General features: G+C 35.9%; 1 protein-coding gene across 1 annotated transcript in view; it reads right to left on the minus strand.

Moving 5' to 3' along the window:
- The window catches only part of WDFY4 (WDFY family member 4), a 403,065-nt gene that overhangs the window by 133,341 nt on the left and 254,473 nt on the right, over positions 1-15,251 (minus strand). Inside the window, exons 45-47 of the mRNA XM_044665777.1 lie at positions 11,259-11,379; positions 3,513-3,598; positions 1,031-1,093 (exon numbers count right to left, since the gene is read on the minus strand). Of these exons, the coding sequence (XP_044521712.1) occupies positions 1,031-1,093; positions 3,513-3,598; positions 11,259-11,379 (270 nt within the window). The remainder of the gene's footprint in view (positions 1-1,030; positions 1,094-3,512; positions 3,599-11,258; positions 11,380-15,251) is intronic.

A 15,251-nucleotide genomic window follows, 5' to 3' on the forward strand; every position in this document is an offset into this window, starting at 1 on the left:
ATAATAAACTGGAGGAGTTCCAGGCGAACTGGAGAGACCTCCAGGAACAGATGCAGAGCGAAAGGAGCAGAGCCAGAAGAACATTGTACACAGAGACTGATATACTATGGTAAAATTGAATGTAATGGACCTCTGTACCAGCAGCAATACAATGACCCAGGACAATTCTGAGGGATTTATGGTAAAGAACGCTGCCCACATTCAGAGGAAGGACTGCAGGAGAGGAAACATATAAGAAAAACAACTGCTTGAAAGCATGGGTCAGGGTGGACATGATTGAGGGTGTGGACTCGAAACTACCACATCAATGCAACTACCAACAATTTGGAAATAGGTCTTAATCAAGGACACATGACAAAACTAGTGGAAATGTGCGTTGGCCATGGGTGGGGGGAGTGCAGGGGGTGAAGGGGAAAATAGGAGCATGAATCATGTAACCATGTTAAAAATGAATATTAATAAATGTTTTAAAAAAAAGGATGGGGATAGGGATTGGATCTATGAATTCTTTGGTAGAGGGAATGCCTAAGACAAGGAAGTTTCCTCAATTTCTGCAGCTATTAAATGAACAGATTACTTCCAAGATTCCTCACCAGGGCAGCTCAATATCTTTTCTGCAACCCTCAATGCATATAAAAAATTTAAAAAATACTATATAAATTGAGAAGACATTAGCAATCCGAGGGATGAGGAAAAGATTCTTATTCATGAAGATGCATTTGAGCTCCATTTTGAATCAAACTAAGGATTCTAAAAACTGGAGGTGAGAATGGAGTGTGTCACCTTTTCCAGAAAAAATGCTCAATGAGTAAAGGAGATTTCAGGTAGGAAGGGGACGAGGAGGATATCTCTATTAGACTTAAAGGGTGTATCAGGATTGAGTAAAAGTTAGTAAGATGGAAAAGGATACAAGGTAGCAAGTAAGAAAATGTGCCACTCTCAAGAAAACTGGTATTTTCATCATTTAGTAAGGATAAGTATTGAATGCAACAGATCTCCAAAGACCACATGTGATAAACCCCTTTTTTACCTTATGTTGAGTGATTCTTCTGTGATGCCTTTCCCCTTTAAGCGAGGTTGTAATGAATAAAAGCTACACAAAAAGGAAAGAAGAAATATTTAAATGGAGAATAGAGCTCACTAGTCTTCCTTCTGAAGTTTCAGATTATTTTCAAAGCCTTAAAGTGGTGACTACAGAATTCTTCTTTGTACCTAATCTCTTCTTCCTATTTAGTGAAAACATCTCCTGGAATATCTGAAATAAACATGAAAAAAGGACAGTTCTTTCTCCTCCCTTCCCCCCAAATCTTCCTCATGACATTCCCTCATCCCAAGGTAATGGGGACCATGACTTTATGGAGGTGTTCAGTACTCTGAAGAAACAATGCTCACTAACATGATGTGGTTTGTGAGTCTAACGCCTTGTTTGGTTTAAGAATACAGGATTATAGTTTTAGTGTTAGAGGGATCTTGGAAGTCACGTGTTTACTTAATAGTTGAGGAAACTGAAGTCTACAGAGATGAAGTGAATTGTTTAAGGGAAACAGGTCATCCCCCAGCAGCATGGTTGGGATTTAAACATGGGAATTTTTGGCTACCAAGTCAGTAATGCTTTTCTTAAGGGAGGAGCAACAGTCCCATTACTCAGGACAAAAATACCTTTTCTTGTCTAAAGCCATTCCATTTTCCAAGGCTTTCAGGCATGGATTCAAATGTAATGGTGGATATGGAATAGGAGAAGTGGGGGGAATCACAATTCCTTATACTCTCAGAGACATCAAAGTGAAAATTCTCTTTCTAATGGTATTTGTGGATAAGTCACAACTATTTTTAAAGTTTAGCCATATGAATGTGAGCTGGTTTCAAGCAAGATGAATCTTACACTACACTAAACTTGTAGCAGATTCTTATAGTCATAATGTTTCCTTCTACTAAACCCCTTAAACTTTCACTTAAATTTTTTCATGTACATTTCAGCTACTTTGATAAATAGGGCAATATCATAGCTTTGTGCCATTCATGGTACAATTCTCAAAGCTAAATCTATTTTCAGTGATGAATTCTTTACATGAGAGGTTTAAGCGATTGGTCATTTGATTGAGACAGGACTTTATAACAAGAAACCTGGATAAAATCAAGTGTGATTTTACTACAATAGTATATAATATATGTGCTTCTATTATGATCATTATTTTTATTGTTGTTGTTGGTCCTTGTTTAGGCAAGATTTCATAAGTATAGGCAAGTTGACTCTCCTTATCACAACTCCCTCCATGATGCAGATGTGAATCAAAACTTTATCTGTATTTAAAAATCTTAGAGAATTGCACTGGGGTATGTGAGAATAAAGTATTTGCCTCTGGTTATGCAGCTAGTACTTATTAGGGACTGGTCTTGAACTTGGATATTTTTTACTTCAAAGCTTTTGGGATGGGAAGTGAGATAAATGTAGAGGTAGAGAATCTGAGTTCAAATCCTGGCTTTACAGTGGACAGTGTGACCTTGCATATCGTCATCCCTGGATCTCAATTTTCTCAAACTCTTTGAAATTCTCACCGAGTTTTAAATCAATGATTCTACGACCCTGTCCACTCTGCAAATATTGCTTCTCGATAATGCATTACAGGGAGAAAAAGTGAGCTTGAAGTTCATTACTGTGAGTGTATGCATTATTTGTAGTCTGAAATGAATTTTGAAGAAAATGCAGATGGTATGAGATGATATGTCTTCTCAAAGTAGCCTATTTTAAAAACAGAAGTGAGAAAGAAAAAAACAGGCTTTTTTCTTTATAAAAAAATGGGAGACAGCATCTGTTATTTGGAATTCTTTCAAATTAAAGATTTAATTGAAACGATTCATACTCAACAAGATTTAAAAGGAAACCTAAATTTAAATGACCTGAGTTGAATGTTTTAAAATGAACATATTTGATCTTTGAGCATAAAGAAATATAATCTGAAAGTCTTAGGGTTAAAAGGGATATTAATTAGCCATCTAGTCCATGTTTTTCCCTTCAATTGTGGATTCCCTAAACTATTCCAGATCAACCATAGGGAAACAGTTAACCTGATCCCTATGACTGAAGCCTGAGAACATTTCACAATTTTCTATCATTGGCAGAGAGGGAGGACAATGCATCATTTCTCCTTCACTACTTTAGTCCATGAGTTCATTACTATTATACAGATTAAAACTCTCTTCCCTGCTTGGGGGGAGACAACTGCAAAAAATCATTCTCCTCATTGGCCAGTCTTCTAGTGATAAGCCTCTCCTATACTAACTGTGCAAAGATAATCCCTCTTTGGCTCCATGACCTGCAGAAAAACCAAGCTTTTCTCTATGCCAATATAAGACATCAGAATTAGACTCTGGGACAGGTTGCCCATCATCGTCATGTCCTACATGACTATTATATACTTGTAGTCAGTTTCCCTCCAGTTTTGCCCTATTTTGTTTAACCATTCCTCCCAGCCCCCAGATCCCATTTCACAAACCTTTAATCCAATAGTTACCTCTTGAATGCTTTGTTCCTGTCACTGTTATGGAAGACCAGAAACTTGGAGTAACCATTTCTGAAGAAGATTTCCAAGGCAATCTCCTATTAAAAAAAATAGTTTTACTGACTTCTTTGATATCTAAATGATGAAAGGATAATATAAGCTCCTTGAGGGCCAGGACTGTTTTCATTTTTTTTCCTTTGTATTCCCAGAATCCATCACAGAGCTAGAAATATGGTGGATACTTAAGAAGTGCTTTTTATTTGCATTTGAAAGTTTGTCTTTGTATGACCAGTGGAGATCAGTAAATATTAATTAAATTGAATTGAATTAAAGAATATAGAAATAGCCCCATTTTCGTTTTCCATGTCAAATGGAGACTGCTTATTCCAGGATCAAATGAAATAATATTTTCATAACACTGCAAACTTTAAAAATTATATTAATGCTGGCATTTATTATTAGGATAAAGGGGGTCATGAGACATGTAAAAGGATGAGAGATTCATGTGATTAACTTGTATTTCTTACCAACTTGTTTTTTTTTTAATTAATACCTATGTAGTTATATGAGGGAACTTTCATGAAATAATACTCACCAAAAGTCCACTATGTATATAGCAGACCAGTGAATAAAAACTCAAAGCCTAATATTAGAAGTATAATTCTCAACTTAAGGTGACCATAGTAAGAGAATTGTCCAAGGACAAGACGTATACTTAAAGCTTTGGATTTGGCCTAGTGTTTAGTCAAATGAACGTTCGGTCATTTGACCATGAGGAATCAATTTGCCTCAGTTCCAGTCTGGATATATTTTATGAGGATAAACAAAATTATTATCTCTGATTTTATTGATAATCTCCATGTCTTACCTAAAAATTGTAATTGTTCTGTGAGACATTTCTGTTAAAATGAAGCAAGAAACTCTTTCTAACTCAGATCCTCATTCAAAAGCTAAATGATCTTTGATGATATATAAATCTCTTGACTATTAAATGATATTTCTAAAGTTCCTTATTTTGTTTATGGCACTTTTCCCCCACAAATAGTATAATCTTGTAGACATTGTTTTCAATGGGAGTGGTACAAATTAACTCAACATAGCTTCAGCATATTTCAATACTTTTTTTGGTAATAAAGAGAATATTTGTAGAAGATATTCTTAGACTCAGATAGGTCTATAATTGTTTGACCCTAACATTTAAACAGCATAATTTTGTATTTGTTCTTATATTAAAAAGAGATACTATAGTAAATTTTTTTGTTACTATATAATATTCACTCCTGGATATACATATATCCAATGAGCCCTAATGCATAACAAATAAATAAACAAATAAATAAATGTATGAATGAATAAATAATCAAAATATCCAAAAGGATGGGTGTTACCAGTGTGTGCACCATTTCATGAGGATTATACCTCAAATGCTTTAAAATATAGGAATTAACTAATGTTCTGTTTTATTTATTTATTTATTTATTTATCTGTTTATCCTTTCATTTATTTATTTATTTTTAGGGAAATTTTCCATAATTACATAATTCATGTTTTTACTTTACCCTTCATCCCCTCAACCCCCGCCCCCCTAGCTAACTCGTATTTCCACTGTTTTTAACATGTGTAGTCAGTCAAGACTTATTTACATATTATTGATAGTTACATTGGTCTGGTCTTTTCGGGTCTACATCCCCAATCATGTCCTCATCAACCCAAGTGTTCAAGCAATTGTTTTTCTTCTGTGTTTCCACTCCTGTAGTTCTTCCTCTGAATGTGGGTAGCGTTCTTTTCCATAAATCCCTCAGAATTGTCTTGGTCATTGCATTGCTGCTAGTATAGACGTCCATTACATTCGATTTTACCACAGTGTATCAGTCTCTGTGTACAATGTTCTTCTGGCTCTGCTCCTTTCACTCTGGAGTGAAATTCTTGGAGATCTTTCCAGTTCACATGGAATTCCCTCAGTTTATTATTCCTTTGAGCACAATAGTATTCCATCACCAACATATACCACAATTTGTTCAGCCATTCCCCAATTGAAGGGCATGCCCTTGCTTTCCAGTTTTTTGCCACCAGAAAGAGCGTGGCTATAAATATTTTTGTGCAAGTCTGTTTATCTATGATCTCTTTGGGGTACAAACCCAGCAATGCTATAGCTGGATCAAAGGCAAGCATTCTTTTATCGCTCTTTGGGCATAGTTCCAAATTGCCATCCAGAATGGTTAGATCAGTTCACAACTCCACCAGCAGTATATTAATGCCCCAATTTTGCCACATCCCCTCCAACATTCATTACTCTCCCCTGCTATCATTTTAGCCAATCTGCTAGGTGTGAGGTGGTACCTCAGAGTTGTTTTGATTTGTATTTCGCTAATTATTAGAGATTTAGAACACTTTCTCATGTGCTTATTGATACTTTTGATTTCTTTATCTGAAAATTGCCTATTCATGTCCCTTGCCCATTTCTCCATATATCTATTATCTCTAATTTTTCTAGGGTTTCATTCACCTCTTTTATCTCTTTCTCATTTATTTTTTGGTTTGATTTATCTAGATCTGATAGGGGAAGGTTGAGGTCCCCCACTAGTATGGATTTGCTATCCATTTCCTCCTTGATCTCCACTAGCTTCTCCTTTAGAAATTTGGAAGCTATACAGTTTGGTGCATACATATTGAGTACTGATATTTCTTCATTGTTTATACTTCCTTATTAGGATGTAGTTACCTTCCCTATCTCTTTTAACCTTAACTATTTTTACTTTGGCTCTATCAGAGATCATGATAGCCACCCCTGCCTTCTTTTTCTCATTTGAAGTCCAAAAGATTTTGCTCCATCCTCTCATTTTCACTCTATGTATGTCTGTCTTTCTCATGTGTGTTTCTTGTAGACAACTTATGGTTGGGTTTTGGTTTCTAATCCATTCTGCTATTTGCTTCTGTTTTATGGGTGAGTTCATCCCATTCACATTCAGAGTTATAATTATCAACTGTGCATTCCCAGACATTTTGATTCTCTCTCCTAGTCCTGTCCTTTCTTCTTTCACTGTTTCCTTCTATACCAGTGTTTTGTTATTAATCAGTTCCTATAATCCCCTCCCTTGTTGTATTTCCTTTTCCCCCACTTCCTTATTATTCCCCTCTTATTGTTCTTTAAAGCAACGTGGCACTTCCCCCCAAGCCCTCTCCCTCCCTAGTATTGCTTCCCTCCCCACCAGTACCTTTGTTCCCTTCTACTTCTCTATAGGGTGTGAATCAATTATCTGCCCCTATGGATCTGATTGTTCTTCTCTAAGTTGATTTCATTGTACTTAAGTATTGAATATTTCCTCTCTCTAACCTCTTTATCCTTACAGTGTATCATTATTTTTCCCTGTTGATCCCACACGATTCTTTATGGAATATAAATTTATTCCTTTTTGTTTGTTTTCTTTTTTTCTTATTATTATCTTCTTCACCCCCAGTTTTGTATATATTTATACCTACCTATCTACCTACCTACCTACATATATACATACATACATACATATATATATATATATATATTTATATATCTCTTTACATTTCATCCCATACAGTTTGTCCCTGTTCCCTCTAGGTAATCTTTTTCTAGTTATCCTGTTGGTAATAATAATTTTTAATATTTGCCAATACCTTCTTTTCTTCTTGGGATATAAATTGATTGAACTTGTTGTGTCCCTTAAAGAAAAGAATTTTTCCTCCGCCCCCCATTCTCTTAATTACCTTATGTTGATTCTCTTGAATTCTGGGTTTGGGCAGCAAACTCTTTGTTTAAGCCCAGTTTCTTTCTTGATGAATGTTTGGAAGTCCTCAATTTTATTGAATGACCATACTTTCCCCCGCAATAATATAGTTACTCTTGCTGGATAGTTGATTATTGGTTGTAGACCCAGTTCTCTTGCTTTCCGGAATATTGTGTTCCATGCTTTCTGGTCCTTCAATGTAGATGCAGCCAGATCCTGTGTTATCCTAACTGTGGCTCCCTGATATCTGAATGACTTCTTTTTAGCAGCTTGTAATATTTTTTCCTTGGTCTGGTAGGTTTTGAATTTGGCTATAATATTCCTGGAAGTTGTCAGTTGTGGATTAAATGTAGGAGGTGATCTGTGGATCCTTTCGATGTCCACTTTTCCCTCTGGTTCAAGAATTTCTGGGCAATTTTCTCTGATAATTTCTTGTAAAATGCTATCAAAACTTTTTCTTTTATCCTGATGTTCTGGTAAACCAATAATACTTAAGTTGTCTCTTCTAGCTCTGTTCTCCAGATCTTTGGTTGAATCAATGAGGTGTTTCATATTCTCCTCAAATTTTTCATTTTTTAAAATTTTGTTTAATATATTCTTGCTGCCTTGTGAAGTCATTTGCTTCTAGTTATTGAGTTCTGTTTTTTTAAAGACTGAATTTCATCCCTGGCTTTTTGGTCATCCTTCTCTTTCTGGTCTGATTTTCTTTGTAGACCATCTTTTGCCTTCTTTGCTTCATTTTCAAGCTGGCCAATTCTGGCTTTTAAGACTTTATTTTCTTGTTGTAGTTCATGTATTTCCTTTTTCAAATTGTCTTCATCCTCTCTTGATTGCTTTTTGAGTTCCTGAAGTTCTTGAGTTAATTGAGTTTTAAATTCTTGAGTTAATTGAATTTTGAGATCTTCCAAATCCTGTGTCCAGTTCGCTGGAACTACTTCCTTTTCTTCTATATCTGTTTCATTTGCTCTCTTTTCACTTCCTTGAAAGAAGCTGACAATTGTCATTTCTTTTCTCTTTTTCTGTTGGTTACTCATGTTTTTTCCCTTCCTTGTTCTGCTAGTTTGAGCAGATGTATTTAATGATCTTTGATGAAAGATCCAGCTGGTAATGGAGGTTTGTAGTTACTTTCTCTGCCCTGTGAAGACTTCTTGTCTGTTTAATTGTTGGGATTAATCTTTTATTAATTGGATTAATCTTACTGCTTTATCTGCCCTGAGGCTAAAATCTTGAGGGGAAGGGAAAAACAAACAGAAAAAAAAAGTCAGGTGACAAGAAGGAGCTTTTTCACTGAACTGAGCTCTCCAGGAGTGGGGTCCCCCTGCGCTGTCAGCTGTGTTTGATCTGGTTTTCTTTCTTTTTGAAGTCCTGCGTTCTCTATCTCGGTATGAAGAATCCAAGCTGTCTGCAGTCTGGGGTTTGGCTCTCTCTAAGCCACCATCTTCTGGGTGTTTTTGCTGTGTTTCTCTGGTTTTCTCCTCTAGTCACCTCTATAGTGCCTGTGTTTGACTCCTTGAGTACAGTGCCATCAAGGCCCTCTCTCCTGACTGGTGCACCCACTGGCCCTGAGATTTCCCGGGCCACTGGAGACTCAGCACAGCATGTGTGGGAGGTGTCCTAGGATCTTGGGATTCCCCTTCTTCACCCTCAGACTGGACAGTTCAAGAATTGAAGCCTTTTTCTTCTCATACCTCTTTAGTTATGCTGCAGTAGGGTTCCCACTGCTCTGTCCCATTATTAGATTTGGTCTTCTTTCTTCTCGAAGCACATTGTTTTCTATCTCAGTGTGTAAGGGTGCAGAGGTTTTAAGATTCGCTTTGTCTACGCCACCATCTTCCCCTGATTCTGTTTCATTTTAGTATTATTTCTTTTGCTTTATTGTAGCTCTGATGTTATTTCCATAGAAGAGATTGACTATAAAAATGAGGGAACTCCCTCACAATGTTAGTTCACTCCTAAATAAACTTCCGTATGGCAGACAAGCTTAAAGACACCGGGAATATGTCAGAGATCTGTGCTATCTATGTTAGAACCCCAAGATATGTTTATTCATCAATTTCTAGTCTGTCTAAGGTTGAATTCCTCTCTTTCTCTACTTGTAAAAGAGAAGCCATCTGAAGAACTTGGTGATCATGGGGAAGGCTGAGTTAGTTCTAAGAACCACCAACACTTTCTTATATGCTCAAATTACAGTGCTTCAAGCTTTCAGATAAAGTGACTTCTACAGCAGTATCTTTGAGGACAGTTATTTGATGAGGCAGGAAGGTAGAGACCATTAAATTGTCCATTAGATTGTGATTCCTCCACTAGATTGTAAGCTTCTTGAGGGTAGGGACTGTTTTTTATCTTTTATATCTATTTTTGTACTTGGCATAGTACCAGGCACTTAATAAATGTTTATAGATTGATGGGGCAATTGAAAAGGACAGCACCTTCATACTTTCATACTGACACTTATGAATTTATGAGAGTTTATCACATGGAAGTCTGGCTTCTCAATAGATTATTCTGCTCTCTTTAGTGGGAATTGAATCCAGGCAGACTTAGGAAATTGTTTCTCTTTCTTAGCCTTCTTTATTTAAGAACCCAGATTTAGTTTAATATCACAAAAATCCAGGAGAGCAGAAACTGTTATTTTTGTTTGTTTTTGCTTTTCTTTGTAGCTCCAGTACATAATACCCAGCATATAATAGGTGCTTGCTAAAATCTTATCATTTGACTTGAAAAAGATCTATGATTTCATTGGCATATGTACTCCCACCATTGATGCATACTATGACTCAGAAGATAGTTTCATAGGTTGCTGTGGTCAGAAACATTCATTATCCATTAGCCAGCTGTCTGGCCATTAGACCCTTTTGAATTGAGCTCACTTTGGCATTGCTCCAACTATGGGAACTTCTCCCTGACATCAAGTATAAATTCACTTGTTTGCAACTTCTCCCCATTATTTCTAGTTTTGCCTAATGGGACCAAGCAGAACACAGCTAATCTTTCATTCATAGAACAACCCCTCAGATTGAATTGAGTTCTCCCTGGGAAGGCATATAGTCACAGTATCATAAAAAAATCAGAGTTGGAAAGGACTTCAGAAGCCATCTAGTCTTAACCAAATGTGAAAAATGAATCCCTTTACAAAGTACATGAAGTGAGCCCATCCTCAAAGTTAATAAAATTTGACAAAATCTATCAAAGATTACCCTACTTTGGCATGGCCTTTGGGAATCCAGGGTCATAGTCATACTATTTTGAGATATCAAAGGAAGATTTTAGGGAAGGACATCTGACATTAAAATATTCTTTTTTTTATTGGAGATTTAAACAAACTACACTTTTTGAGTCAAATGGCTTTATCACAGGGGGAAAGTTAGCTGACATATGACATAACATTTATGATTTACAAGGATACCTAGAACTGTGAGAGTTTGCTTGGGCACCTAAGAAGATAGTTCTAAAATGCATTCATAGAGAATTATAGAATCAAAGAATTTCAAAATTAGAAAGAACTTCAGGTGGTTCAGTTTAATTTATACCTGGAGGAGACTCCATGATATATTAAATCTAATGAATAGTCACCCAGGCTTTGCCTGAAAATCTCTAGGAAGGGGGATCCCACAACATCCTAAGGTATATGATTTCACTTTGGCATTGCTCCAAGTACTGGGAATTTCTTCCCAACATTAAATATAAATTTCATTGTTTGCAACTTTTCTCCATTATTTCTAGTTTTGCCTACTGTGACTAAGCAGAACGCAGCTAATCCCTCTTTCACAGAACAGCCCTTCAAATACTTGAAGACATTTGTCATATCCCCTGTGTTTAGGTTAAACAACTCAAGTCTCTTCAAAAATTTCCCATATAGCATTTATATATTGCTTAGACCAAAGTAACTGAAATGGCCCTTTTAAATCTGTGAATATCTAAAATAATCGAAATTAAAATCTATTTTCCTCTAACATTCATTTGTAACATTCATATTGTCGTATCCTTGACTGGTTCATACCTGTAGAAGAAAACGCATCAGCTGTATCTCCTTAATGTCACTATAGTAATATCGATGGCAAATATAATGATCTGAAGGCTGGTCTTTGCTACACATGTTGAAAATAAATGGGTCACTGATACTGTGAAAAAATAAAAGTAAAAATAATTTTAATATTCAAATAAAATAAATGGGAAATAGACAAGTTGGTTCATTTATAAGTAAGTTTGCTTCATGTTTTTTTTTTTTTTTTCTAAATTTAATGCCCACACACAGGTAGAAATGTTCAGTGTTAGCACATGACACTATCAGAGTAGAGACTTTCTGTTGAAGCCCTATTATATGGTAGCCTTTAAATCAAAGAGAAAAGAACCAAAATATTAGATCAGAATATTTTGAGGTTAGATAGTAGCTTTGTCTTGATATCATCTTTCTTTCTTTTTGCAATTGGGTAGACAAAGGCTAACAGTATTTGCTGAGGACCAAAGAAAGGGTTTACTCCTTGACTTTCCAAGTGATTAGAATAGTTGCAAATGGTAGAGAAGTTGGACTCACCAAGAGAACCTCTGCTCCCACACCCTATAGTATGTTTGATGGAAACATACTTGTTTGGAAATTTCATGAGGCAAATGTTTTGGACAGTACTCCTACTTTACTGTATCTAATGGAAGCATCCTGAGATATGCTTCAAATTGAAGGTACTTCCTATTCCTCTTGCTCTTTAATGGGCATATTCAGTGATCTAAACTGAGATATGGAACACAGATGATACTTTAAAATGGTTGATGATTGATTGATTGATTGATTGATATACGGTATAAGGAAAAGAAGAAATGTCTCTTGAACTAGGTAGCAAATGAGTTGATCTTTGACGGAAACTAAGAGGCAGAGGTGAAGAGTATATTCTAGGAAAATCTGAAAAGCAATAGAAATAAAAGCTGCAATGTCACGTTCAAAGAAATACAAGTATACCAAGATTGTTGAGAACGGGAAGGAGAATAATGTGTAATAAATCTGGAAAAGTAGGCTGAAGACATGTTGTGAAGTAATATTTGAATGCCAAAGTTTGTGGCATGAGAGGCTGTGTGGTGTAGTTAATAGAGTCTTTCTTTAAGCTCCAATGAAATGGGTTCATGTCCTACCTTAATACACATTGACTGGATGATCTAAGTTATTTGATTTCTCAGTGCTCTAGACAACCCTCTGAAATAAAAGTCTTGAAGAAAAGACTACCCTGTTCTGGTAGATGGCATTTCCTCATTCAGGAGTTTTATATCAATGAAATCATAGGTCTAGTCCGTAGCACTAAAACGTCAAATGGAAGAGTTCTTAAAATGAGGTCAATAAATCTTTGGATAGATTTCAGAGAGATGAGTTAACTTGGATTAGAAAAAAATTACATTATTTTTTAAAAAATGATTTCTTTTGCAGAAAGATAAAGCAATTTGGACAATGCTACCTAAATTTCTCTTTTATAAAAAGAAGAAAGATTTAGACAGATATGATCTCTAAGATCCCTCCCATCTTTAAGAATCTAGGCTTAATAAGCCATTTATCAGAAACTGATGAGATTAAACTATAGGAGGAGTTCACTGAGCTGAGGAATAGACTTGAATAAGGGATAAACCAGTTAGGGTTGTTTACAGAGTTGATGAGAAAGTTAGGTGATCCAAAAGAGTTAGATATGAATTGAGCAGAGCATTTCTTGGCTAGTTTACATGCCTTCTGACAATCCTGAATATCTTTAAAGTCCCTACCTCTCTTGGTCCTTTAAGGAAGGTGAATTTTAATAATTTAGAAATCAATCGATGGTAATGCTACAAAAATAGGATAGGACTAAATCCTATAAGATTTTGAAGGTCATACTAGAGAGTAGATATTTTCAATAGGTATTTGGAAGCCATTAAAATGTTCTGAAAAGCAGAATAACTTTGTCATGTCTATGCATAGAGATTATTATTATGGCAGTAATTAAATAGGTGGACTAGAAGAGGAAGACACTAGCAAGGATATTGGATAGAAGAACATTAGTATAAGTTGGCAATAAGTGCCTATATTTGGTGATCCTAATAGGGATAGAAAGGAACATATGTGATATCATGCAAAGAAGAAACGATCATTACTTAACCATGACTAGATGATGAAGGTAAAGAGATAGAAGAAAAAAAAATCTAGTTTGGGATTTTTCTTTTATTATTTGTTTGTTTTTTTGAGGATAGTTGTGCCATTACCAGAAAGGAATATCAGAGGGAAAAGTGGATTTTTTTTTTAAGGAAAAGATCAGTCATTGGTTTTGGAACTTTTGGTGCTAACAGCCTGGGTTGTTAGAGACATTTGGTTGGGAGACTGGAAAGTAGATCAAGATCTGTGGAAAAGAGCCATTGCTGAACTTTGATGATTTCAACAGCAAATTTCAAGATTTGGTCTTTACTCCCAGGTCCAGAAATCTAATGCTATCAGTTTGTTCTGGGGCGATCAGACTCTAGGAAATTCATGGGCATTAACCAATTCACTCTATGGAATCTGAACCTTGAACAAGTAGTGTGAAAATTCTGTAGTGTAGAAACCTTGACCTGGAAGTGCCATTAAAGATCATCTGATGCATGAATCTCCTTTACAATGTCCTTCACAAGAAAGTGACATGAATTATTAGTTCACCTAGAAGAACCATATATTATGCCAGCCTTGACAAAGTACTGGCATGCACGTCCAGCTGGCAAGGGGGAAGTTGCTCCATTCCCCATTTTCCCAGTGCCCAAGGACATTTTTTTTCATGCTCCACCCATTTTTTTCCATCCACCCGAAGTGAACACTTCCTCCCTCACTCTCTGGGGTAATGCAGGGGACTCATTCAAGGCAGCTTGAAGTTGTAGTTTGGGCACACAAACTTGAAAACCTTCACCAATGCTGTCCTACACAATGCAGTGTTTCCCATTTGTCTTGTTTATACAATTCTTAAAAATCACTTAGCTCGACATAGAAGTTTTATCCTCACAAGACATAAATACAGGTTAATTTTTCTCAGTGGCACTATATAGCTATGGGAGGCAAAACTGAAAAATGGCAGATACATGAAATTTTGAATCAGAGGTTCAGTCCTAGTTTTGCCACTTAATAGGACTTTGAGCTAATCTTCTAACTTCTATGAGTCTGACTTACTTCATTTGTAAAATGGGTAGAATAATATTTCACTATTTACCCTATTTGTTATGGGAATCAAATGAGATGATGGGGGTAAGTTGCTTTGTAACTCTAAAGAACTATATAAATGGGAGTTATTATTCTTATGTTTTCTAATATTTAAAGAACTAAAGAGGCAATCTTTGGAAAACCCAAAGGAATATGACATGAAAGAATATTCCTTATGCCATTTCTCTTAGCACAAGTAGAACATTCTCTAGGTATGATATCCCACTTGCCCAGTGAATGCTTTTAATAATTATATAGGAATGTCTAATGACTATACTAATAATAATACTTAATGTATTTAGTATTTAATAGTTTGTAAAAGACTTATCATACATTGTTTAATATGATCTTCCTCAGCAACTCCCAGTGAGATAAACAGTATGTATATTATTATTAGCCCTATTTAGCGGATGCCTTTTCCAATATTATATTACTGGTAGAAGAAAGAGCTAGGAATTAAGCCTAGGCCTTCTGATTTCAAATCAAAACTTCTTCCTCCTGCATTAGAGATATATAAAAGAGAAAAATCTAGGTAGAACTGCTAGGAGAATTTGCATGTTTCATATAAATTATGTTAATATACTATGGAGGAACTGTTTAGAGTATAAAAATAATTCTGAAATACATAGAATTAATTGTCTGACTGACCTCAAAAAAATTGTCACAGGGGGCACAGCTGGGTAGCTCAGTGGAGTGAGAGTCAGGCCTAGAGACAGGAGGTCCTAGGTTCAAACCTGGCCTCAGCCACTTCCCAGCTGTGTGACCCTGGGCAAGTCACTTGACCCCCATTGCCCACCCTTACCAATCTTCCACCTATGAGACAAT

This window comes from Gracilinanus agilis, chromosome 2, assembly GCF_016433145.1.
Source record: "Gracilinanus agilis isolate LMUSP501 chromosome 2, AgileGrace, whole genome shotgun sequence".
Lineage (NCBI taxonomy): Eukaryota > Metazoa > Chordata > Mammalia > Didelphimorphia > Didelphidae > Gracilinanus > Gracilinanus agilis.